General features: G+C 43.4%; 1 protein-coding gene across 3 annotated transcripts in view; it reads right to left on the reverse strand.

Moving 5' to 3' along the window:
• Positions 1-25,049, reverse strand: part of NUDT13 (nudix hydrolase 13) — a 69,245-nt gene that overhangs the window by 37,226 nt on the left and 6,970 nt on the right. The window contains exons 1-2 of one of the 3 annotated variants that reach the window (XM_040362293.1): positions 14,508-14,646; positions 4,142-4,237 (exon numbers count right to left, since the gene is read on the reverse strand). The exons of 1 other annotated variant lie outside the window; for it this stretch is intronic. In XM_040362293.1, the coding sequence (XP_040218227.1) occupies positions 4,142-4,215 (74 nt within the window). In that variant the 5' untranslated portion in view covers positions 4,216-4,237; positions 14,508-14,646. Of the gene's footprint in view, positions 1-4,141; positions 4,238-14,507; positions 14,647-25,049 lie in introns of those variants that run through there. One more of the 3 variants, XM_040362291.1, reaches the window with a different exon arrangement.

A 25,049-nucleotide genomic window follows, 5' to 3' on the forward strand; every position in this document is an offset into this window, starting at 1 on the left:
GTTCCTTTAACCACATCAATACCGCACATAGACATATGACGTCCACAAAGGGGATCTCCCATCCCGGGTGGACGTCATATGACGTCCTGTATTTTGTGCGGTGATATCTGAATCATGCCTGCAGCTAGAGGCATCATTCAGATATCATTGTGTTCCGGCGGCAGTTCCGCCGTTTGATCGTTCTTATAGGCGGCGGGAAGGGACATCCCCCCTCCCACCACCATCGGGTGCTTCTCCGGGCTCTCCCGTGCCATCAGGGGCCCGGAGAAAGAATTGCCCAGCGCCGGATAGGAAGCATAGAGATGACTGGTGACCAGATGGTCACCAGTCATCTCTATGACTGTCGGAGGCCCGGGCACGATGTGATGACGTCACGCCCGGAAACCGGAATGTAAACAAAGCCGCAATTGCGGCTAGTAAGCATGAGATCGGTGAAATTTTTTTCACGATCTCATGCTTTCCAGCCTGGAGGAGCGATGTGGGGTCTTATTGACCCCACATCTCTCCATAAAGAGGACCTGTCACACACATTTCCTATTACAAGGGATGTTTACATTCCTTGTTATAGGAATAAAAGTGATCAAAAAAATAAAAAATAAAATAAAAAAAGTGTAAAAAATGTATAAAAAAAAAAAAAATGTAAACGCCCTTGTCCCCGGTAGCTCACGCTCAGAAGCAAACGCACACCTAAGTCCCGCCCACGTATGTAAACTTTGTTCAAACCACATATGTGAAGTATCGCCGCGTGCGTTAGAGCGTGTGCAACAATTCTAGCACTAGATCTCCTCTGTAACTCTAAACTAGTAACCTGTAAGAAAAAATCTAAGCGTCGCCTATGGAGATTTTTAAGTAACGAAGAGTTTGGCGCCATTTCATGAGTGTGCGCAATTTTGAAGCGTGACATGTTAGGTATCTATTTACTCGGCGTAACATCATCTTTCATATTTACAAAACAATTGGGCTAACTTTACTGTTCTGTTATTTTTTTAATTAATGAAACCATTTTTTTTCCAAAAAAAAAGCGTTTGAAAAATGATTGCGCAAATACCGTGCAAGATAAAAAGTTGCAATGACCGCCAATTTATTCCATAGGGTGTCTGCTAAAAAATTATATATAATGTTTGGGGGTTCTGAGTGATTTTCTAGCAAAATAATGATGATTTGTTTTTTTTCTTTGTCTGAATTTCTCACTTCCTGTTTCTCCTCAGTAAGCTTGTCCCCATGATCCGAGCCGTTCAGCTTACTGAGGAGGAAGAGGAAGTGAGAAATTCAGACAAAGAAAACAAAGTAAAAACACATTTAGAAGGGAAATCGAAGGAAAAGGTAAGTGAACCAGCAATGCACTAGCTTAAAGGAACCTATTTAGAAAATAAAAAATTAACCTTTACAACCCTTTTAATGTGGAGTCCTGCCGAAAAAATAAATAAATAAATAAAAGTCAGCAGCTACAAATACTGCAGCTGCTGACTTTTAATATATGGACACTTACCTGTCAAGGTCGCCTGCGATGTCGGCACCCAAAGCCGATCTGTCCCTCGGCTCTCGGGTGGAGGCGCCGCCATTTTCGGTAAGGGAACCAGGAAGTGAAGCCGCAAGGTCCCTGCCTATTTCTGAGACCTATGTGTCTCCCAGAAGACAGCGGGGGGCAGAGGAGGGGCCAGACATGATGTAGATCACAGCGTATACTGCGGCGATCTATGGCCTGGAAGTGGGAGAAAATACCTGGATTACACAGGTATCTGCTCCCCCACCCCCCCTGAAAGGTGTCAAATGTGACACCGGAGGGGGGGGAGGATTCCGAAAAAAGCGCAAGTTCCATTTTTGGGTGGAACTCTGTTTTAAGCTAACATTTCTTCAGTAATAATGAAAAGCTGAATGAGTAAGCTAAATGAGTAAGCTCAAAGCAGAATATAATATAGTATACTAAACAGGTGTTTATTTTTATATTATATAAGGGCTGCGTGCATTACATTCAGTGCATTAAAGGGGATCTGGTACCCAGAATTCCTTGGAAAGTTTGGGAGCCTCTTATTTCAGCTCCCCATGCACCTCTTATGTCTAAGCCACCCTGTGTCCATTAGGGGCACAGGGTGTCTGAGAAAATGTGGCTTGGATTACTTGAAATGGGACAGTAATATGTATCCAGAATATTTCCCAGGATATATATATATATGTATATATATATATATATATATATATATATATATATATATATATATATATATATATATATATATATATATAAAGACTATTCTTGGTATGTTTAATTCTGAACTCAATATGTTAATTGAAAGAGCTGATCACATTGGCCTCTGTACAATGTAGAAGATGGGCCGACTCCTACTGGAGATCCTGCTATTGTGAGAAGGTGTCCTGTGTTTATACTTCTGATCATGTATACTGTGTGAAGCTCGGTGACAACAAGTCCAACCTGTAGTGAAATCCTGATTAATCACAACAATGGCCAGGTGGGCATGAAGTCACCTCGGCTGCTTTAAGGGATTCATTAATTAGCTCATGTTAATTTATGTTTCTGGTTACAGGTATATTGTTCGAGTAATATGAGTAGGTGGGGGGGGGGGACTCCTCTTTAACTGTATATAAGACTGTAATCTTGTTCTAATAAAGAGTTCATGTTGAGCAACCAAACGAGTATTGCCATTTTTGTGATTCTCAGCGGTTGGAATATCTGATATTTTTATTCAGACTGGGAGGAAGCGGTATATGACAAAAGCACTTAAGCGGAGTGTGGGGCCTTTCATTACAGGACCTGTATGGAAATTGGAAATGCTGTTACCGACCTGTCTTTTTTGTATCTATCATCTACTACTTGATCACTCACTGACCTAGGACAAGCAAGTGCAAATTCATTCTTGGGACAGGGGCCAGCACCTTTTAAAGGAGTTGTAAAGGAAAACATTTTTTTTTGCTGAAATTACTGTTTACAGGGTATAGAGACATAATAGTTAACGGATTCCTTTTAAAATTGATTAAAAATAGATAAAAATCAATCATATAATGTACCTACAGTTTCGTTTTTGCATTTAGTTTCGTTTTTGCATTTAGTTTCATTTTTGCATGTTATCCTGCCTCTGTGCTAGACAGAGCCATAGAGCAGTGATGGTTTGGAAAATGAAACTAGAATCTCCCAGTACTTTGGTCATCAGGAAACAGACAACCAGGAAGTCTCCAGAACAGAGAAGGATTACAGCAACATCAGAGCAAAAACGAACAATGGGGACATGAAACCAGGACTGCAGTAAGGTAAAGGAAGCTATTTAGCTAAAAAAAAAAAATCCTTTAGTGACCCTTTAAGTCCCTATACACATTGGATGTATAGCAGCGATGCATGGGGCTCCAGGATTTAGGGTACATATGCGCCATCCAGTCCTGCTATCAGCAGCCTGTCAAACTCTATGAGAGGCTGACAGCTGCTGCGGCTGGATGGGGCTGGGCGGTGCACTCAGCTGTACTTTAATTTACGGCAGTATGCACCCACAGACAAATGCCCAGAATACAAGAAGGCTGACTGAATACAAGACTCCCTATGAATGGCTGAGGTGGAGATCCTGACTTTATATGCCCACCTCTCCACCTAAGCCAATAAAGGGAAGTCATGTATTCATTCATAAAAATACAAGACTTCCTATGAATGGCTGAGCAGCATCCAGCAATACTCAATTTCGCTCCAGTAACAAAAGTGGATATCCCCTGTCCATTGCTGAAAAGCAGCACTGTATACAATATGTACTGTAGCTGATGCTACATACAGTCTATGCAGTGCTCACAGCAAGCATATCTGTTGGTAAAGAAAATTGTTAGTTTGGGCCAACTAAAGTTATCTAAAGTCATTTTAAACCTGGAGTTAGGCTTTAAAACAACAGATGCAGCTTCCAGTATATTTAGGTAAAAGCCATAGGAACCTATATTAAAATTTCTATTACAAAAAAAAAAGTTAATCAAATTTTTGTGCCGTTCTACAAAATTCAAAACCTGGACTTGGATGCCAAAAAAAACAAATACAGAATTTAAAAACTTTACATTTCTATATGTATAGCTAGAAAGAAGAAATCATAATATACATGAAATCATTTTCAGGACTAGGAAATCAGGTTCTGAAAATGCTATCAGTCTGACTTACCGTGTCTGTTTGACGTAGGATGAGCACCATCTGACGTAAAGGCATCTGGCAGGACATCTGACAGCATTAAACATCTTCTGCTTCTAATTTCTACAACTTAAAAAGCACCAAAAAAAAACAGAACAAAAAAAATGATAAATGATATTAATTGCTTACTTGTGTCATTTCTGCTGATATATTCAATCTTTCTACCTAATCCTATGACACGTAAAATCCTAATGCCGCGTACACACGATCGGTTAAACCGATGAGAATGGTCTGATGGACCGTTTTCATTGGTCAAAACCGCTCGTGTGTGGGCGCCATCGGTTATTTAACCATCGGTTAAAAAAAAGCCAACTTGTTTTAAAATTTAACCGATGGATTCCCAACCGATAGAACAAAACCGATCGTTAGTAGGCACCACCTTTGGGTAAAAATCCATGCATGCTCAGAATCAAGTCGACGCATGCTTGGAAGCATTGAACTTCGTTTTTTTCAGCACGTTGTTGAGTTTTACGTCACCGTGTTCTGACACGATCGTTTTTTTAACCGATAAAGTCTCTAACAGGCTTTTATTGCTGTCTGTGTCCCCAATGTATGTGTCTATTTTTCCTGATGACCAACATGTTCAGAACGTGTTGGGAAGTCCAAAAATGTTACAGCTGTCATTGGAACAGGAGGGAGGGGAAACTTTCCATTGAGCACACCTGTTCTGGTAACAATTGCCTATTTTTAGATTTTATTTTTCTCACTTCCTGTTATGTCTCGGGGACAGGAAGTGAAGAGACATCTCCCCAACAGGGCACAGACAACACAAAAGCACAACACAAAAGCAAAGGTTTTACCATACTATATTGTAGCCAAACCACCCAAAAACATTTTGGCTAAAAATATTTTTTAATCAAGTTATGAATGTTTCAAGTAATCATTTTCAGACTTGGAAAACAATTCTTCCAGATCTATTCACATTTTATCAGGTTGTAACTGAGTTAAAAGCTACAACCATGCACAAATGTATTACAGATAAGGTGCACTGTCTATTTTGCACTGTCTATAAAATCTCAGCATGAAAACTTTCAATTTTTGGTTTCAATTTTAGACAGCGAAAGGGAAGAACATCCAAAAAAACTGACAAAAGATTCACTGGGGAACTAATTTTGTTGGAGTGCAGCACTGAAAGGTGCTTGTGCCCAATGCATCTGCAGAATCTATAAAACAATCTATAAAATACTTTTATAATTCCCCTTCCCAAAAGAAGCTGCAACAAATGAATCATAAAAATCCAGCACTTAGCGAAAAATAAATAAATAGGTAACTAAAAACTCACACCACAAATCATATAAAAATTCACAAAAATGTAACTTAATAAATAAATCAAATACATATCATATAAATAATAAAATTCAGTGCATCACAGTCATAAGTCCATAAACAACTTTAGTCTTCATATGATACATAAAGTGTAAAAAAAATTTGCTTATTTTCAGTCTTAGTAGTATAAAGATCAAGAATCATGTAAATCATGTAAGTCCACAAACTACATTAGATTGCCCATTTGATAAAAACATGTACAAATCTCCACTCCTAAAGTAGTGGTAAACTCTGCTGTATTTCTTTTTTTAGGCGCCACTAAATTGGTTTTGCCATTCACCACAAATTAGCCCATTATGACAGACTTACCTGCTAAAGAAGCACTCAAACATGCACCATGGTGACTCAGAATCACTCACTAGATGTATTTTACCTATTATCAAAAGATAGCTGAAACGCTCTGCGTATTGATGTCAGATAAACTGGGAGGTAAAAGATACTGGGGTTGATTTACTAAATGCAAATAGACTGTTCACTTTGCAAGTGCAGTTGCATTGGAATTCATGCATCCGGGTGGACAGGCGTGTGATTGGGTATTCTTTGCAAAATGAGGGCTAGTTCACACCTTATGCAGTCCAGTGCGTTTTTTTTTTTATATATCAAAAATGCATGAAAGTGAACACAGTGGGCTAGATTCAGATAGATTAGCGGATCTTTAGATCCGCGTAATCTATCTTATTTCCGATCCGCAGGCACAAATTTGAGAGGCTAGTGCAGTTTTCAGAAAGCACTTCCCTCGAAAGTTGCGCCGGCGGATCGTAAATCCCCCGGCGGAATTCAAATTCCGCAGCTAGGGGGAGTGTAGTATTTAAATCAGGCTCGTCCCCGCGCCGATGTAACTGCGCATGGGCCGTCTGCGAATTTTCCCGGCGTGCATTGCTCCCAATGACGTCATTGGTTTCGGCGTGAACGTAAATTACGTCCATCCGTATTCGCGACCGACTTACGCAAACTACGTAAAGTTTCAAAACGCGGAGCGGGAACGACGGCCATACTTAACATTGGATACGCCGCATATAGCAGGGGTAACTATCCGCCGGAAAAAGCCGAACGCAAACGACGTAAAAAAACAGCGACGGGCGGGCGTTCGTTTCTGAATCGGCGGATCTCCTTATTTGCATATTCGTCGCGTATACAAATGGAAGCGCAACCTAGCGGCCGGCGGGAGATTGCAGCCTAAGATCCGACGGTGTAAGTCACTTACACCTGTCGGATCTAAGGGAGATCTATGTGTAACTGATTCTTATGAATCAGTCGCATAGATCCAACCGTCGGATCTCAGAGATACAACGGCGTATCAGGAGATACGCCGTCGTATCTCTATCTGAATCTCCCCCAGTGTCTCCCCGCAGGGATGTAGTGCCAAGGGAGGGGGCGAGCATGCTGACTAACCCCCAGCCATAACGGTTTGGATGATGGGGGCAAGCTTACTGAAGAGAAACAGGAAGTGAGAAATTCAGACAAAAGAAAAAAAAAACATTTAGAAGGGAAATGGAAGGAAAAGGTAAGTGAACCAATAATACACTAGCTTAAAGGAACCTATTTAGAAAATTTAAAAACAAACCTTTATAACCCCTTTAGAGAAAAGAGGGGGGGGGAACGCATCAAAAACGCACCAAAAACGTGTCAAAAACACGGTTGCAGAAAAGCACCTGGAACGCATCCGTACTGCATTTCTATGGTGTGAACTGGCACTGAAGCTTCACCGTATTCACTAATCTCTGAGAAAATTTACTTTGCAGGCTGCAAATACAATTGCAATGTGAACAGCGTATTGCCATTTGTAAATCAACCCCATTGGCTCCTATTTCCTCATGGTTCCATAGAAAAGCATAAAGAAGAGAGGCTCATAGTGCAACAATGTATCTTTAAGAAAAGGACAAAAACAAACAGTACTCACAAAGTAAGTGCTCTGCCCAGCACTCAGGAATAGTAGCATACAAAATGAATGGATTGAGCACCACACCCTGCATATTCTGATCTCAAAGTCCACTACAGTATCTGGGTCTAGCATTGGACATAGAGCAGCCAGAGTGTTTTAGACATAAAAGAAACACAAGACGCTCTGATCTCAGATTTGAGGTTTTCAGTCTAGGGATTGTTGAACTCTCTACTTTTGCATGAGAGACTTGGGTTTCATGATAACCTCTTTTGAGGCAGTCCCATTTGTCCAGTTTCACTCCACACCTCTACAACGCAGCATTCTGTCATGTGGGACAAGTCAGTCCAGTCCCTGGACAGAGTGATTCATTTGGCACCAAGGATCAGGTTGCCCCTGGCTTAGTGGCTCATGAAACCTTATGATGGATGTCAGCCTGTAGGAATGGGGGGTAAAAGGGGGGTACATTTATTCCCTCCCCCCCTTTGCCTCATGGGGCCGCGGTGCTGGCAATATAATCAGTTTTACATTGATTTGAATGGGGCCTATTTTGATAGGTGGGTTAGGGTCACATGACCTGGAAGCTTCCAGAAGGTTAGGAGGTTAAGGAAGGATTGGGCAGTTAGGGTCAGGTGACCTTTAGAACATTCTGGAAGGCTTTTGGGGGGCTATTTAAGGAGCCTCCTGACAGAGCCTTTTGCCAGTCGCCAGAAGAAGAGTCATCGGCGCAAAGAGCTTCCCTCCCATACCCCCCCTGTCACGCCCGGTTTATGTGGTGGATTCCTGTGGTCTATTAGAACAAAGGGGATATGTGAGAATATGGTAAATGCTGGATCAGCATGAGTCTTAGTGGCTGGGTTGAGCTTTGGTGAATTTTGGATGATTTTGGTTGATAAGATAATTTTAAAAGTCAATAAAATTTATAATGTTAACATTTTTGGGATTTAAACCAATAAACCGGGCTGTGGCCTATTTTATCCAAATTTATTTGTGTGGTCTTTTTATTAGGTGCGTGTTTGCAGGTAAAGGCTGGGTTCACACTACTTTCATCCTACTTTGCTCTGCTACATTGGTCCTACATTTATCCTACATTGGTCCTACATCCATCCTACTTTCATGAACAGGATACTACTTTGGTCCGACTTCAATGATATTCAATGGGCCTGAAGTAGGATCAATGTAGGACCAAAAGTAGTACAGGGAGTATTTTCAAAGTCGGACCGACTTGTGTAGGACGCTACAAGATGCTCTCATAGGGAAACATTGAACACAGAGCAAAGTAGGATGAAAGTAGTGTAGTAGTGTGAACCCAGCCTAAGGCTGGGTTCACACTACTACACTACTTTCATCCTACTTTGCTCTGCTACATTGGTCCTACATTTATCCTACATTGGTCCTACATCCATCCTACTTTCATGAACAGGATACTACTTTGGTCCGACTTCAATGATATTCAATGGGCCTGAAGTAGGATCAATGTAGGACCAAAAGTAGTACAGGGAGCATTTTCAAAGTCGGACCGACTTGTGTAGGACGCTACAAGACGCTCTCATAGGGAAACATTGAACACAGAGCAAAGTAGGATGAAAGTAGTGTAGTAGTGTGAACCCAGCCTCAGGCTGGGTTCACACTACTACACTACTTTCATCCTACTTTGCTCTGTGTTCAATGTTTCCCTATGAGAGCGTCTTGTAGTGTCCTACACAAGTCGGTCCGACTTTGAAAATGCTCCCTGTACTACTTTTGGTCCTACATTGATCCTACTTCAGGCCCATTGAATATCATTGAAGTCGGACCAAAGTAGTATCCTGTTCATGAAAGTAGGATGGATGTAGGACCAATGTAGGATAAATGTAGGACCAATGTAGCAGAGCAAAGTAGGATGAAAGTAGTGTAGTAGTGTGAACCCAGCCTAAGGCTGGGTTCACACTACTACACTACTTTCATCCTACTTTGCTCTGCTACATCGGTCCTACATTGGTCCTACTTTCATGAACAGGATACTACTTTGGTCCGACTTCAATCATATTCAATGGGCTGAAGTAGGATCAATGTAGGACCAAAAGTAGTACATGGAGCATTTTCAAAGTCGGACCGACTTGTGTAGGACCAGTTAAGACAGCTCTCATAGGGAAACATTGATTTTCACACGTCATGCTACATGAGGCTCCCAATGTAGGACTGCTTGTCGGACAAGTGTGAACCCAGCCTAAGCCTGGCGTCTGCGGTCCCATGGGGAATAGTTCTAGGCACCCTGTTGGTCCTTGGAAGAGTCTTACCTCCTGATTAACATCATGGAGCTTCAGGTAATTTAACTTTTGCAGTGCTGGACCATCTTGCTGGAGGGTCACCTAATGCAGACTTAGTCAGCCAATGCCACACAGGTGGCACTCATTAACCATCAAGAAAGGAAACAGAAATCTCATTGAGGCAAGATTGGTAGATTGCATGTTTTTTCTTTTTTCTGGACAGAACTTCCAGCTCTAGCTTTGTATGCTTTGTACATCCCAAGCGTGGACAATAAGCAGGCAGACTTCCTCAGCCAGCAACTCCTGGGTCCTGGGGAGTGTTTTCTTTGCATGGAGATGTTCCAAAATCTGTGTCACAGATGGCGGATGCCGGATGTTACCTCCTGGCTTCAAGGATGAACACGCAACTGGGTAGGTTTTTCTCCAGGTAAAAAGGTTCTCTAGCAGAAGCAGTGGATGCTCTGGTGACTCTGTGGGATCTATGTCCTTCTTCCTCCTAAATGTTTTGTCTGCATTGCAGGATTAGAATGGAGGACAATCTCGTAATCTTCATTGCTGCAGATTGGTCCATGCAATAGGCTGTGTGACGGTATTAGAATGATATCCCCGTCAAGCATTCCCTTCTCCCCATACAAGAACATCCCCTCCTGGAATCGCCATAATAAGCCACACATGCCAAGGCTTAATGCTGGAACAAGAGACTTTAATGACACAAAAACTCAGCTTATATGTGGTTACAACCTGTTAGGAACGCCCCCCTCACACAGTGGGGTTTCCCATACAGATTATAGGAGACAAGTCGGAGCCGACCATGCAGACACATTTCTTTAGATAAAGACATCAGTGGAGTTAATTACCACACTGAAGCAATCAGAATAATTAACATACTACTTCTCTAATCATTTAGCCTGATGATACAATACACATCTTTTAAGGGTAAACACAGATCTTCTTCACACAACACAATAGACCAATTAACGTTTAGAATAGTGAGGGGACATTAGCACTTCAATAACCTGTTAGAGGAATGAATCACACATGACATTCCTTTCTACCTCTACCCACATGGCTAGCAGGGAGCATTAAACTGAAACATATAGGCAAATGCATCACAATGGCCCCCCTTTTTCTCCCTGCTCCGGCAAACCCGGTTGGACCTTTCCTGGTCCAGTAGGGTTGACGGGTTCAGAGCTTTTAGTCCGAGGTTAACTCCGTTTGGCGTAACTGACCTCCCTTGGCAACTGCTTCCGAGTCAGGTATGCCACCGGGTCGTCAGATCACACGCCGGTCAGTCCCCAAGTCTTTGTGCGATCTGCAGAGTCACCAGAAGTCAGTGTGAAGACGGCGAATGGGTCTGTGCGCCGCCGTCTAGGTGTCCCGCTATGGGAGGGGGCAGGTTATGGCTCTGAAGTGACAATCACAGGAGATTCATAAAAGAAAAAGTTATATTTGTTGAAATGCTGTAGCACTGGTGCTCAGAGTTCGGGGGGGGGGGGATCAGTGCCCCATAGGGTCAGCCACCCTCTGCTCCCTCCGCAGCCGCCGGTTCTCCTCTTTGAGCTTCTCCAGCTCCATCTCCAGTTCATGGAGCCTGGGGGGGGGTCAGCCTGCTGTGACCTCAGGTGGTTGTTCTCCTCCTCCATGCGGCTTATGCACTCCTCCAGCTCTATGTACTCACGGATCAGCTCCTGCTTGCTCATGTCCTGCAGGCTCTCCACGTGGTCCTTCATCATCAGGAACTGGGTGGTGGTGTAAGGGGCCACCGGTGGGCCCTTGGTGAACATCTCGGCCCGCATCTGGGATGCCCGCTGCGACTCCCTCTCCTCCAGTCGCTTCTTCTCCTCCCAGGTCAGCTTGTTATACGGCTTCCAGGACCTCTTCTTCTTGGGGGGTAGCCGGCGGTGCCTCTTTCTGCCCAGCTCCCTCCAGGGCCCCTCCGTCTCATGGCTGTCTCCCATGACCAGCTGACAATGGTGTTCCCTGTTGTCCGTAATACCAGATTGTACCGTGAGGACTTCGTAAATGGTGTCCAATGGTTCTTCCGGACCCAGCTCCTGGAGATCCCAAGCCGAGTCTACACAATGGGCTGCTGCTGGTGGGCGGTACCCAGGTTGAGACCAATTTGACCTGGTGTTGTCGTTCATGGGGCAATTCTGCTTGAAGTGACCCAGCTGTTTGCACCGGAAGCAGTGTTGTTCGTTGTCCTCCTGGCGTGGATAGCGAGGGCTAGATGTCACCGGTCTGTTAGGAGGTTGGTATCTAGCGGCTGGTGGGTGTGAGGGCACCGTTGGTCGTGGAGGTTGTACCCGTGGTGTGACCTGGTTTGTCTTGCGAGTATCCGCATATTCATCCGCCAACTTCGCGGCCTCTGGTAGAGTCATGGGCCTGCGATCTCTCACCCAATCTTTGACATCCGTCTGGATGTGATTGTAAAATTGCTCCAGGAGCATTAGTTGCAAAATGTCCTCTGCGGTGGTGGCCTGGCTGCTGTTAACCCAGTTAGAGGCCGACAGGGATAACTGGCATGCCCATTCCGCGTAAGAGTCTTTTGTGGTTTTGCGTGAGTCCCTGAACTTCTGTCGGTGGGACTCTGGGGTTACTGCATAACGAGCCAGGAGCGCTTCTTTAACCCTGGCGTAGCTATGGATATCCTGATCTGGCACGGTCCGGAAAGCATCAGAAGCTTTGCCTGACAGTTTGCCTGACAATATTGCAACCCACTCTCCTCTAGCTATTCGGTGCAGGTTACATTGTCACTCAAAATCTGCCAGGTAGTTATCAATCTCACAGTCCTTTTCATCAAAAGCTTTAAAAGCGCTAAACGGAATCTTCCTTGCGTCTGCTGTGCTGTACTCACTGTTCGGAGAATGTGCGGCTGCTTGTTGGACTGCTGCCAGTTTTAACTGTAGCTCTGCGTCTCTTATTTGTTTAGCCTCCTTCGCTAACAGGTCCATCACTTTCAGCACCACATCCGCTGTTGGGTTCGGACCGAACCAAGCTAGCTTCTCTCTCATTAGCTTGTTGGTTGGTGACTCCTCCTGAATCACTGGTCTCTCCATTTCTTGTACTGCTGGCGTTGCTGCAATCCCGTCCTCCTGGTCTAGCTCCATTAATTCTGCTATGATGACCCGCTTGGTTTTGTTGCTAGCAATCCTTCCACGAACTTCCAGTAGTTCTTCCAGTGTCTGCTTGGAATCCGGGTGTAAAGGGGAATAGAAGGGAAAATCCCGCTGCTGCCAACCATTTGTGACGGTATTAGAATGATATCCCCGTCAAGCATTCCCTTCTCCCCACACAAGAACATCCCCTCCTGGAATCGCCATAATAAGCCACACATGTCAAGGCTTAATGCTGGAACAAGAGACTTTAATGACACAAAAACTCAGCTTATATGTGGTTACAACCTGTTAGGAACGCCCCCCTCACACAGTGGGGTTTCCCATACAGATTATAGGAGACAAGTCGGAGCCGACCATGCAGACACATTTCTTTAGATAAAGACATCAGTGGAGTTAATTACCACACTGAAGCAATCAGAATAATTAACATACTACTTCTCTAATCATTTAGCCTGATGATACAATACACATCTTTTAAGGGTAAACACAGATCTTCTTCACACAACACAATAGACCAATTAACGTTTAGAATAGTGAGGGGACATTAGCACTTCAATAACCTGTTAGAGGAATGAATCACACATGACATTCCTTTCTACCTCTACCCACATGGCTAGCAGGGAGCATTAAACTGAGACATATAGGCAAATGCATCACAGGCTGACCCGGTAAGACTCCTGGTGGATTCTCCATGGGCTCCACCAGATTGTTCAGATCTTTAAATGGGCATTTCGTACGATTCCTAGTTAGTCTAATGCCTGCAAGGTCCATCATCAGATATGGAAGGTCTTCTTCACTTGGTGCAAGTCTTGGGGCTTCAACTCTTGGAAGCTTCTCCATGGAACGAATCCTGCCCTTCCAACAGCTGGGTCTGGACAAGTGTTTGACGCTCAGCATTATTGAACATCAGGTTTCTGCCTTTTCTGTCTCGTTTCAGAGACAACTAGCCGAACCTTCTTTGAATAAAACCTTTGTACAGGGAGTCTCCCATGTAGCTTCCCCTTTTCATTTCCATGTTACTATGTTGGATCTGAATCTGGATCTTTGTGCTTCAGAAACTGCCATTCAAACCCATTCGATACATTTTTCTCTCTACTCTCACTACGAGGTGGTATTCTTACTATCACTTCTGCTAGGTGAGTGCCTGAACTGGGCATGGAGATAAGGTGGTGGTGAGGGCCAGGACCTACTTCCTGCATGTAGTTTCTGCTTTTCATGCCAACCGGGCCATTGTTCTTCTGTCCCTTTGTCTGGCTCCAGTTCACCAAAATCAAATTTCCCTCCATTGCAGTGGCGGCTCTCCACCCCAAGGTCGGGTCGGGTCGGTCAGTTGGTCAGCATCGCGAGTGGGCATCTCCTTCCCCTGATTGGCGGCTTCCGTCTCCTCCGTCCTCCTCGGTTCCACCCTTTACTGTGAAGACACACTTTACAGAATCTGTGAGTGCTTCTTGAGTTTTTTTGAATTAAGGAACTGTTTGCCAGGTTTGCAAGGCTGCCACCTGGTCTTCTGTTCCTATGTTCTCCAAGTTCTAGCAGGTTGATGTTGCAGCCTCATCTGTTACCAGCTCTAAGTGTAGGCTTCTTTAAGCAGCTCTCTGAGCTGCAGGCAGTCTCTAGTTTTCTTAGCCCTGCTAATGTGCGTTTGTTGTGTTGCCCACAGTCTTTTGGACTGTTTGGTCTTGTCCATTTGGACTGCTTTCAGACCTCCTGAAGTCTTTCCGGTGTCCCTCAATGGCCAAGAAAAAAATATGACTTATGTAACTCACCATGACATCCTTTTCTTGGCATCCATTGAGGAGCACAGGTCTCACCCATCTGTGTTTATGATGATGCTCACGGTACTTCTTTCCAACAAAATGAAGACATGCTGGTAGTAGGAGTGGGTCATCCTGAGCTGGCCTACATATTATTTGTCAGTGTCTAATCCTCCTGTAGATGGCAGTATAATGCATATATGAAAGACCTCAATTGACTCCAAGAGAAGGATTTTTACAGTAAATAAAAAAATTCTATTTGACCCTTTTTCAGTGTTTTCTACTATTTATATCCACAAAAGAACAGTTTCGTAGATGCCCACTCTCCATACTCTCAACTTAGTCATCCAAACACAAGGCCAAAGTTTACATGCAGTTTGGTCAGGGTTTTCTGCTATAGTCATTATATCTTACCTGAAGGAATTTATGCACGGTGTCATTGCTAATGTCTTTCTGAAATTGTTAGGTGCCTGGATGTTATACCTGGAACAGGCATTTAGCAAGTGATAAAGAGCTACCAATTTGCATATTTGTTCCAGGACACAGACTAAAGCCCCGTACACACGGTCGGATTTTCGGCCAACCAACTTCAAAATCCGGCACTTTTCAAATTTCTCCGACCGTGTGTACGTTCCATCGGACCAACTTTTTTGGCTTCAATCGGACAAAAAGTTGGGTCTGTGAACGGACCAACTTTCTGTTCTGAAAAGTCCGATTGTGCAAAGTGCGACCGTGTGTACAGAAAACCATCGGACTTTTCCAAAAAAGCTAAATGCGCATGCCCCGAAATAATGAGCACCCGGAAGCCAGCTGTCTAGTAAAACTAGCGTTCGTATTCGAAAATGCTCATTCGTCACGCGGCAAGTTTCGAAATCTCAAATAGCAGCGCATATTCTTATTTTCTTTAGAATGTCCTAATATGTACATCTGCTCAACTGGTGATACGGACGGATTAAAAACAAATGTATTTACTTTGGATTAGTGTATTTTCTGGATATGAATCCAGCCTTTTTTTTATTATTTATTTGAAATTCCAAACCAAAAAATATCCCCAATTCTTTATGCTGGGCAAAGTAATAACTACTCTATTTGTGTCCCTTCAATTTTAGCAAAGGGCCTGCCTACTCACAAACTTACATTTGACTTTCCACACATAATCCACAAGTTTTTAGCATCATCATTTTATTTTGCAAAAAATGTGAAAAATAATAACAGATCCAAATACAAAACAACAGGAAGGCAGCAATTGAAGAACTGGTTGAGTTGGCAAAGCCTCTGTACCCCAGGGCATACATAAATTAGGTTAGAATCTCCAAACTTGGGGACCTGAGCATTAACTAAAATATAAGGAGCCCAAGAAGATTGTGGTCTCCAAAAGATGGGGAGCAGCAGCAGCAGACATATTTGTGCCCAGGCTGTGGTACTTCAACAGGCTGATATTTCTGCATATCAAACTGGCCAACACTCTCCACACTTCACACCTCATCAGCTGAAGCGTTAAAATTTTTAACACTCCCACCACAATACAAAAAACAATAATATATAAAAAATAAAGATTTTATGCCATAATTCGAGCATTTTTTGTTAAGCCAAACAAAAAAATACATACTCAACTACAAATAATAGCAAAAAAATGTGAAAAATCATAGATATTTAAATATAAATTAGTATCCCCTAAAATCGGGGCTCTGAGTTGGCCACTGACCCCCATGCTGCTGTGGTGGGTTGGCTTGCTGGGGTGGGTTGGCTTGCTGGGGTGGGTGGGCTTGCTGGGGTGGGTGGGCTTGCTGGGGTGGGTAGGTTGGCTGGGGTGGGTAGGTTGGCTGGTGTGGCTCGGCTTGCTGGGGTGGGTGGGCTTGCTGGGGTGGGTAGGTTGGCTGGGGTGGGTAGGTTGGCTGGTGTGGCTCGGCTTGCTGGGGTGGGTGGGCTTGCTGGGGTGGGTGGGCTTGCTGGGGGGGGTAGGTTGGCTGGGGTGGGTAGGTTGGCTGGTGTGGCTCGGCTTGCTGTGGTGGGTGGGATTGCTGGGGTGGGTAGGTTGGCTGGGGTGGGTAGGTTGGCTGGTGTGGGTAGGCTGGCTGGTGTGGGTAGGTTGGCTGGTGTGGGTAGGCTGGGTGTGCTTGGAAGCTTGTCTGGGGTTGGTAGGCTGTCTGTTGTTGGTAGGCCTGTTGTACATTGGCTGGAGGTGTGTGATCTATATCACAGACATGGGAATTAGGGTTTAGCTCCCGTTTCCTGGCCTTGCTAAGGAGCTGGACCATGATACCCTCACATAGCTCCCTTTGATCGGCATCAATTTCCCGTAGTTTGTTTGCTATAAAACAGCCAAACCCTTCTGCACTATCGGGTGCTGTCGTGATGACCGATGTGGCCCTACTTAGAAATTCAGCCGTGGCATCATCCAGATGTTGCCTCTTCTTGGCCCTTTTCCTAGGAGGGTTCAGTGTCGGGATTCTACATTGTGTGGACTGTCTGCTGGGCCCAGCCTCTTCTTGGCTGGCAACGTCCTGTGTCTGAAAAAGGAGCATCATTTTTTTTTCTTGCCATCATAACAACACATTAACATCATAGTCAGGGGCATATCATATATTTGGCACCCGGGGCATATCCAATATCTGGCACCCCCCACACGTTAAAATGTAAAAACACCCCACTGTGCCCCCTGCATACCTCTGCATCCTTCAATATCATTTTTTTACTACTGTGTACCCCTCTCCACAACTGCACGTCTGGACCCCTTTACATAACACAGCACCCTACACCTCTGGTCATGTCACCCCCCTAGCAACGCCACTGATCATAGTATATCTGAATGCACATATTTTCAGGAATACTATACCTGTGTCAAGCTGAGCTCCTCCTCCTCCTCCTCCTCCTCCTCCTCATCCTGAGTTGGTTCAGCCTCAGTATCTGTGGCCTCTGCTGATGCGGATGCAAGTGTGGACAGATGTTTTCTTGGCTCTGTTTGGTCCTTTAAAAACATCAGGCTGCTGAAGTACCATAGCTTGGGCACATAAACATCATCTGCTGCCGCTCCCGATCTTTTTGAACACTCAATCTTCTTGAGCTCCCTCTTAAAAGTGCTCCTCAGGCTCCCAATTTTTGCTTTTATTTGGGTCTCGTTGGCCCTGGGGTACACAGTCTTTGCTTCTGCCACCAGTTCATCAATTGCTGCCTGCCTTTTATTTTTATTGGAGTAGTCTTTATTGGTGACCTGCCACAGACATGTGTGTGATCTATAGAGATCAATAAAAGCAGTGATGAATGCTTTGGAATTAAGCTTTCCACCCTTTGCTTTCGGCATTTTTTGGATGAGATATCTGCAATAAAGCATACAATACGACCAATAAGTGCTTGCTGTAACTTCCTAACCTGCTTATACAATCTCTGTTTGCTCTAAGCTAAATCATGCAGTAACCACTAGTGTCCCAATGTATTCACCTACCTTCGTTCCGCGTAGACCTTCGGCTGCACGTAGAGTCGTTCCGTTAGGTTCGTGCATGCGTCCGTGACATCGAGCGCTCGTTCTTGATTTATATAGCCTACGCATGCGTGAAGCTTCGCTCTACGTGCGTCATGACGCTGGGGCGGGACCACAATCCTTTTTCTTCATGCGACATTCTGGGATGTGTGAGGGAGAATGTGATGGCGGAACCCACGAAAACGAATAGGCCCCGCAGTGGAGGCGTTTATAGAAAACACAAGGCCACCCCCATGAGCAAGGGGGAGATGGTGGAGATGGTTCGCATCTTTGAGAAGTACGATTACGATTGTAAACTCGAAAATTATGATAGGCCCAACAGCCATAAAGACTGGGTTCTGGAGAAGGTCCTCGCGGTATTGGAAGGAGATTATGGTATCCAACGAACGAAAGACCAAATCCGCAAACGATGGTCAGATTTGAAGCACAGAGAGCAAGAAAATTTAGAAGCCATTCACCGCACCATTATCAAAAGAAGTAAGTACATGTAATTTGAGAATTATTTGTCTGTACATTATAGATGGATGAAATTTAATGATTTCTTTTTCTGGTGGGGCCTACAGAAGAAGTTAATGGAAGTTTAAAAGCAGTTCATTACAATTGTAAAGTTTTTATTATGTCTTGGCTACTTTTGTCAAATCCTTAATATACTTTATTCTAATTTTTTCAACAGGACAAAGGCACAGAGAAAGACACCACAGGGGACAAAGGGAGGCTTCCCTTGGCCGGGCTCCAACAGGGGAGAGAACAGGGGAGACAACAGGCCCCAAATCTGCCCCAAAACGTAAGTTAATAAAAATGATTATGTGCTTTTGCCAGTGACAGGGGTGTTTAGAGATAGGACAAACGCCATGGTGTCAGGACTGAACTTAAGGGGTACATTACACTTTATGTTAGATGCGTGGCTCATCACTGACCATTAATGACGCATTTACAGGGTAGAGATGGGTAGAGGAGAGGCCCTGGGGATCAGAGTCACACAGAGTCACGCCTGCTAGATTTCACATCATATAAACCATATTGCCATAGCAAACAAGAGTGATGGGTGTCATCTGCCTGAGTTGTTTAATGTGGCCTATATATTGACATGTATTCACACATTTTAAATGACATCATACTCCTGTTCCCTAGCATTGCGTTTATTGTAATAATGCATAGTGTAGTACACTAGTGTGGCGCAAACTGGTTCACCAGGGCAAGATTGTTGGACTTTAAAAGCAACACATGTGATTATGTTAATATAATGTAATTTTGGCAAGGATTCATAGATGATTTATTCTTTCATTTTAGAGGATTGTGAGTGTGCTCAACACCAACCTTTGCAGGATTTGGAGGATAGTGCCGGACCCAACAAAGAGCCACCAGTCGACAGCACATCTCCAGACACCAGATATGCTGAGGGTGAAGGAGTGCAAGAAATGCAAGATGAGCCTTCGGAGGTTGTTGTTTGCCCCAGTAAGTTTTTGGAACATGTGCCTTGCAAAATCAACACCTGTTTTTTTTTCTAGGTCCACACCACACACGCCTACACCACAATAGCTAATTATTTAGTGTATTCAACATTTGAGCATGTAGAAGGGAGAGGTGGCAGTGGTGTTTAGGTAGATGCATTTGAAGACACATGGATATGCACCTGGCCCAAGATTTACAGAGTATTATCTGTAGTGTGTACATTCACTAGTAGTGTAGGTGTATTATGAAGATGAAAAAGGTTGTTAGGACTAATTGAGTGTCTAGGTTTAGGTAAGTATTTAAAGAAAATAGACCCCATTGTAAAATTTTTCGTTATTTTGGGATTGCCTCAGTCACTTCACCATCAAACACATAATACATTTTTGTCTTTTTCCAAGGCCACCAACTACCAGGATGCACTATTGGTCGGATCAGTGCTGATATGCTGCAGGCAATGACAGAGCTGGAAAATCTCAACTGGTGTTCAGAGACGAATCCGGGATTATTACGACCTGTTAGCAAAATTTTAGTTTTTTTGTATCGTTGTTTTATAATTACAAATGTTCCCTCGTGTTCAAGGTTTTATCCTGGAAATATTTGTAATTAGCCTTGTTTGCACATGCTCAGTTTGTGATAATTCAAAGAATTTGCACTAATTCTATTTGCACTACGCACATTTTGTAAAATCTGACTTTTTTCTAAAAAAAATAAGTTTTAATGGTTGGTCATTACCACAAAATGACTATCTTTATGTGTGATTTCAGGGTCTCAGCTGAGTGTTTATCCACTCTTCTTCTCCTGGTGCCTACAAATGTCATTTTGTAATATTTTAAGGGCTTGACCTTAAAATCAGACAAAAATGCACATATAGAAATGCCCAATGTATCGAGGCCAAAAGTGGAACAACTTGTCATTCTGACCCTGGGATTGCACCAGGAGAAGGAGAGTTGCTAAAGACTGTGCTAAGGGTCAGTTCACATCAGACGCAGTTTCATTCATTTTCGTGTGCATTTTTGTATGCGACAAAGATGCAGGCACAGGGTTTGACATGCACTCCATTATGGTTCCGGTCGGCTCTAGCTCACAACATGGTAGTCCGTTTCCGGTGATAAGGCTAACTACATGTTGTGAGCTACAGCCAACCACAACCCACGGGGCGCATGGAGACCACTGTGCATGCATTTTTGCCACACCCAAAAATGGAACACAGAATGAACAAAAGTGCATCTGGACAGACATTTACATTGTTAATTTTTTAGTTGTTGCGTGAAGAAAGCTGAAAAAGGAAAAATTTTGATGTAAAAAAGTTTTCAAATGTCTAGGGCTGAGTTTGAAAAGATGCATGTTTAGCATTTAACCCAAAAAAAACACAATTGTGTTATTCCTGAACTACCAATGTTTTTTGATTTTGTAAACTGCCAAAAAGTGACATTGGATTGTGCAGGATTGAACAAATATATTTTTGGAAACATTTTGTGGATTATTATTTATCTGATCACTACTACCAGTATATTTGCATATGGAAAAGGTGTGTAGCAGAAACAAAAGGCATAATAATAATACACATAGCTGTTTGTAACTTTAGAAAGGCTAATTAAACATTTGGTTGTTTCAAAATATTTAATGGTAATCACAGCAACATTTCATAAATCAGTAAAATAATAGTAAGAAACACACATAACAGCATCTTGGAAACGAATTTAAGGTTTTCAAAAGGAACATCAGAAAGGTTCACAATAAACTAAAGGACATCTTGCTGCCAAGGCACTGCCCCTCTACCCACAAAATACTCCATATATTGCTCCCGCACCAGACGGGCATTCTGGGAGGAGACAGCAGGTCTAGTTTGTTGCAGGGCTGGCATCACTGCATCTTCAGCTGGACGTCCACCTGAGGGGTCATCAGTATGCCCGGAACCTATGTAGTTAGCAGCATTCCTCCGTAGAAAATTATGGAGGATGCAGCAGCACAAAACCACATGATTTATTTTGTATTCCGCCAAGTGAATGGCAGTCAGAAAAAGCCTAAAACGACATGACAAAATGCCAAAGGCGTTTTCAACCACCCTTCTGGCACGAGATAGTCTGTAGTTATATATCCGTTGCTCACGAGTGAGGTTCCTCATTGGAAAGGGCTTCAAAAGATGTTCCCCAAGAGCAAACGCCTCATCTGCCACAAATACAAAGTTGAGGCCCTCCACGTTGTCCTGCGCAGGTGGCAAATGTAAGGTGCCAGACGTAAGACGCTGATAGAATTCGGTATGAGCCATGACACCTCCATCGGAATGACGACCATTCATACCGACATCAACATATAAAAACTCATAATTTGCTGAAACAATAGCAAGCAGAACTATGCTGTTAAAGCCCTTATAGTTATAAAAAAAAGAGCCTGAGGCCGGTGGAGGAACAATTCGGACATGTTTGCCATCAATGGCACCCCCACAGTTGGGAAAATTCCACTGATTGGCAAACTGGGCTGCAACATCCTGCCATTCCTCAGGGTTTGAAGGAAACTGTGGAGTGAAGCAAAGAAAAATTAGTTAAGACTTGAGCACAAAATATTATCAGCATTTTGAAAACATACATTATAGGGGCAAGAGAACACTAAAATATATCCAAACATTTGTGGAATAACAATTAAGAAGCAGAGCAAATAATATGCTTCATGACTCCCTCTGGTGGCAGATTAAATACATTTTGTGTAGATAATGTTAAATGCTTAAAGCTTGGCAAGTGGTAAGAACTCTCTCCTTTTCCATGGGACCAATATGGTGAACCAAGGAAGGATCAGGTTGCAACCGACTTGGGTTTTTGTGACTGTCACACCAGAGGGTAGACAATAACATAATATATACAAATAAGACAAAGTACTAATAAAATATTTTGTAGAAATCATGAAGTGTATCAAATGTGAAAACAAAGAAAAAAACTTACCCGAATATAGTCCTTCTGCAGGACTTGAATAATGGCACAGCAAGTGTCCGGAATTATGTGTCCCAGAGCCTGGGGAGAGATCCCAGTAGTAAACTTTATGTCCTGTAGATTTCTCCCTGTCGCCAAATATCGCAAAGTGGCTATGAGCCGTTGCTCTGCAGGAATAGCAGGCCTCATACAGGTGTCCTTCTTGCTAATATATGGGGACAGCAAGTTTAGAAGACGCTGGAAGCAGGCATCTGACATCCGAAGATAGTTCCGAAAATCATTCGGATTATTTTCTTGCAGCTCCCTCAGCAATGCCATATGTGAAAATTGGTCCCGATGAAGCAACCAATTTTTCGTCCAAACAGTCCTCCTCTTCCTGGTCCTGGTCCGGGCTTGAGCAATAGCCAGAACTCCAAGACCATAAACAGCCCGTTCTCTCGCTGGATTCCGCAACATCTCGTTATCGAGCGAACGCACGCAAAGTAACGAGCAAAAAGGCACGAAAATGGAAATCGGGAAAGCACTCACACGAAACGTAAACTAACTATATAGTAGCTGATGGAACGCAACGCGGGACGTACGAAACTTGAACTTCCTCTTTGAATCGCGTGGCCGTACGTTAAAACGTCACTACGTTCGTGTTGGTTGAGGAAAAAGTCCGAGTGTGTGTATGCTATGGGTGTGATCGGACAAATCAATTAAGTCAAAAATCCAAGGGAAATTTTGTTGGATGTCCGACCGTGTGTACGAGCCTTTAGATGGAATTTAAGCTATTTGATCAGCCAAAAAATTAGCATTTCCAGAAGGAAACGTCAGCATTGGCAACGTGTACTTCCATCAGTACATCACAAACCATACAAAAAACAAAAAAATTCCATTATTATAGGTTGCCTTTAGGCTGGATTCACATTACCACATAGCGCCTTCACTGCAGCGCACCAAACAACATGGTAATACACTAGCCCTGCCTTTTTGTGCTCTGATGTTTTGGAAAACCTGTTCAAATGAACGCAAGTAAATGTAACACCTCAGAAAGCAACAATGTGATTGGGCCTACAAACTAACAAACAGGCCTTTGTAACTGTTAATGGATCCCAATACTCTTTACTGTAAGCAAAGAAAACAGCTGCATTCCCCAATGATCTTGTAACCGCCAAGTACAAACATTTCATAAAGGAATTACCGAATTTTATTTTTGTTTGTTTTGATAGGAATCCACATATCATTAAAAATAAATATACACAAGGTCAGTCTGAAAAGTATCCAGCCATGTAATTTGAAAAATAGAGACATTTATCAAAGAAGATACAAGATACATTGTACGTAGGACAACGACGCCTCAGGCCTCGTACACACGACCGAGTTTCTTGGCAAAAAACAGCAAGAAACTTGGTTGTGTGTACATTGTTCGACGAGGAAACTGTCGAGGAACTCGACGAGCCAAAAAGAGAGCCTGTTCTCTTTTTCCTCAACGGGAATGGAGAAAATTGGCTTGTCGAGTTCCTCGACAGCCTAACAAGGAACTCGACGATGAAAACGACGTGTTTCGCCCGTCGAGTTCCTCGGTCGTGTGTACGAGGCCTCAGTCCCCTTCAAAGTGGGCACCTTTGGTACCTCACACAGTTCTCGCAGCGTCTCCTCCACAAGATCCTGAGTTACAATATCGGACACTATAGTTTGTGGAATCCCTAGATCAGCTTCTAGTTATTGCATTGTCAGTCCCTGGTCTTTGTTGATTGCAGCCCATGCAAGTTCAAGATTATCAGGTGTTCTGCTTGCTGCAGACCTTTCAGAATGTCGATCACTTTCAACAGATTCTCAACCATCTTTGAAGCATTTGTGCCACACTTTTATTTGCGCTGCAATCAGCATCGTCCTAAAAAGGCTTCTGAATCATCTGAATCATTTCCAGAGAGGAATGTTCAAGCTTAAAGAGGTTGTAAAGTCACATAACACAATTACTGGTATCATCTCTGTTTTTGCAAGATGTAAAGTGCAGTGTGTGTGTTTCTTTTAAATTGTAATCCTAAATACCTTTTTTCACAGCTCCTCTGTGCAGTCATGTGATCTCCCTCTGCTCTCCTTCCTTGATCTAAGAACAGCAGTGGGAGGGGCTGAGATTCCCAAGTGATGTCAGCCAGCCAGCAGAGGCAGATTATGTGACCACACAGAGGAGTTGTGCAAAAGGGTATTTAGGATGATCATTTAAAAAAAAAACTGACATACTGCACTGAATATCTTGCTAAAACAGAAAAGATACAAGTCATTGTGTTATATATTGCATTTGAATTGAGGCAGGAGGAGAGGGGAGGGGCTTGGAGGAGATTGGCTCTGGACACAGACTGGAGCTGACAGGCAAGGAGAGAGGGGAGAGGAAGAGACACTCAGAACACTGTGGGATGACGGAGGCCCGTAAACTGAACACGGTGGTCAGGGCTCAACAGCCATGATTTCCATGGTTAGCACACAGAGGGGGACACAAGAATTGGCCAGGTATTTTAGATTTAATAAAGGGACAAATGATAATTCAACAGCACTTTGCTACTGATCATGCTTTAAAGGAACAGGAGCATTTTTTTTTCTTATTTTTTTTTAGGGTAACAACCACCTTAGAGCGGAGTTATTTAAAAAAAAAAAAAAGAAAACAAACCTTTACAACCCCTTTAAAAACATTTTTTAAATGTCTTAGGCCTCGTACAC

The sequence above is a fragment of the Rana temporaria genome, chromosome 8, assembly GCF_905171775.1.
Source record: "Rana temporaria chromosome 8, aRanTem1.1, whole genome shotgun sequence".
In the NCBI taxonomy this organism is placed as follows: domain Eukaryota; kingdom Metazoa; phylum Chordata; class Amphibia; order Anura; family Ranidae; genus Rana; species Rana temporaria.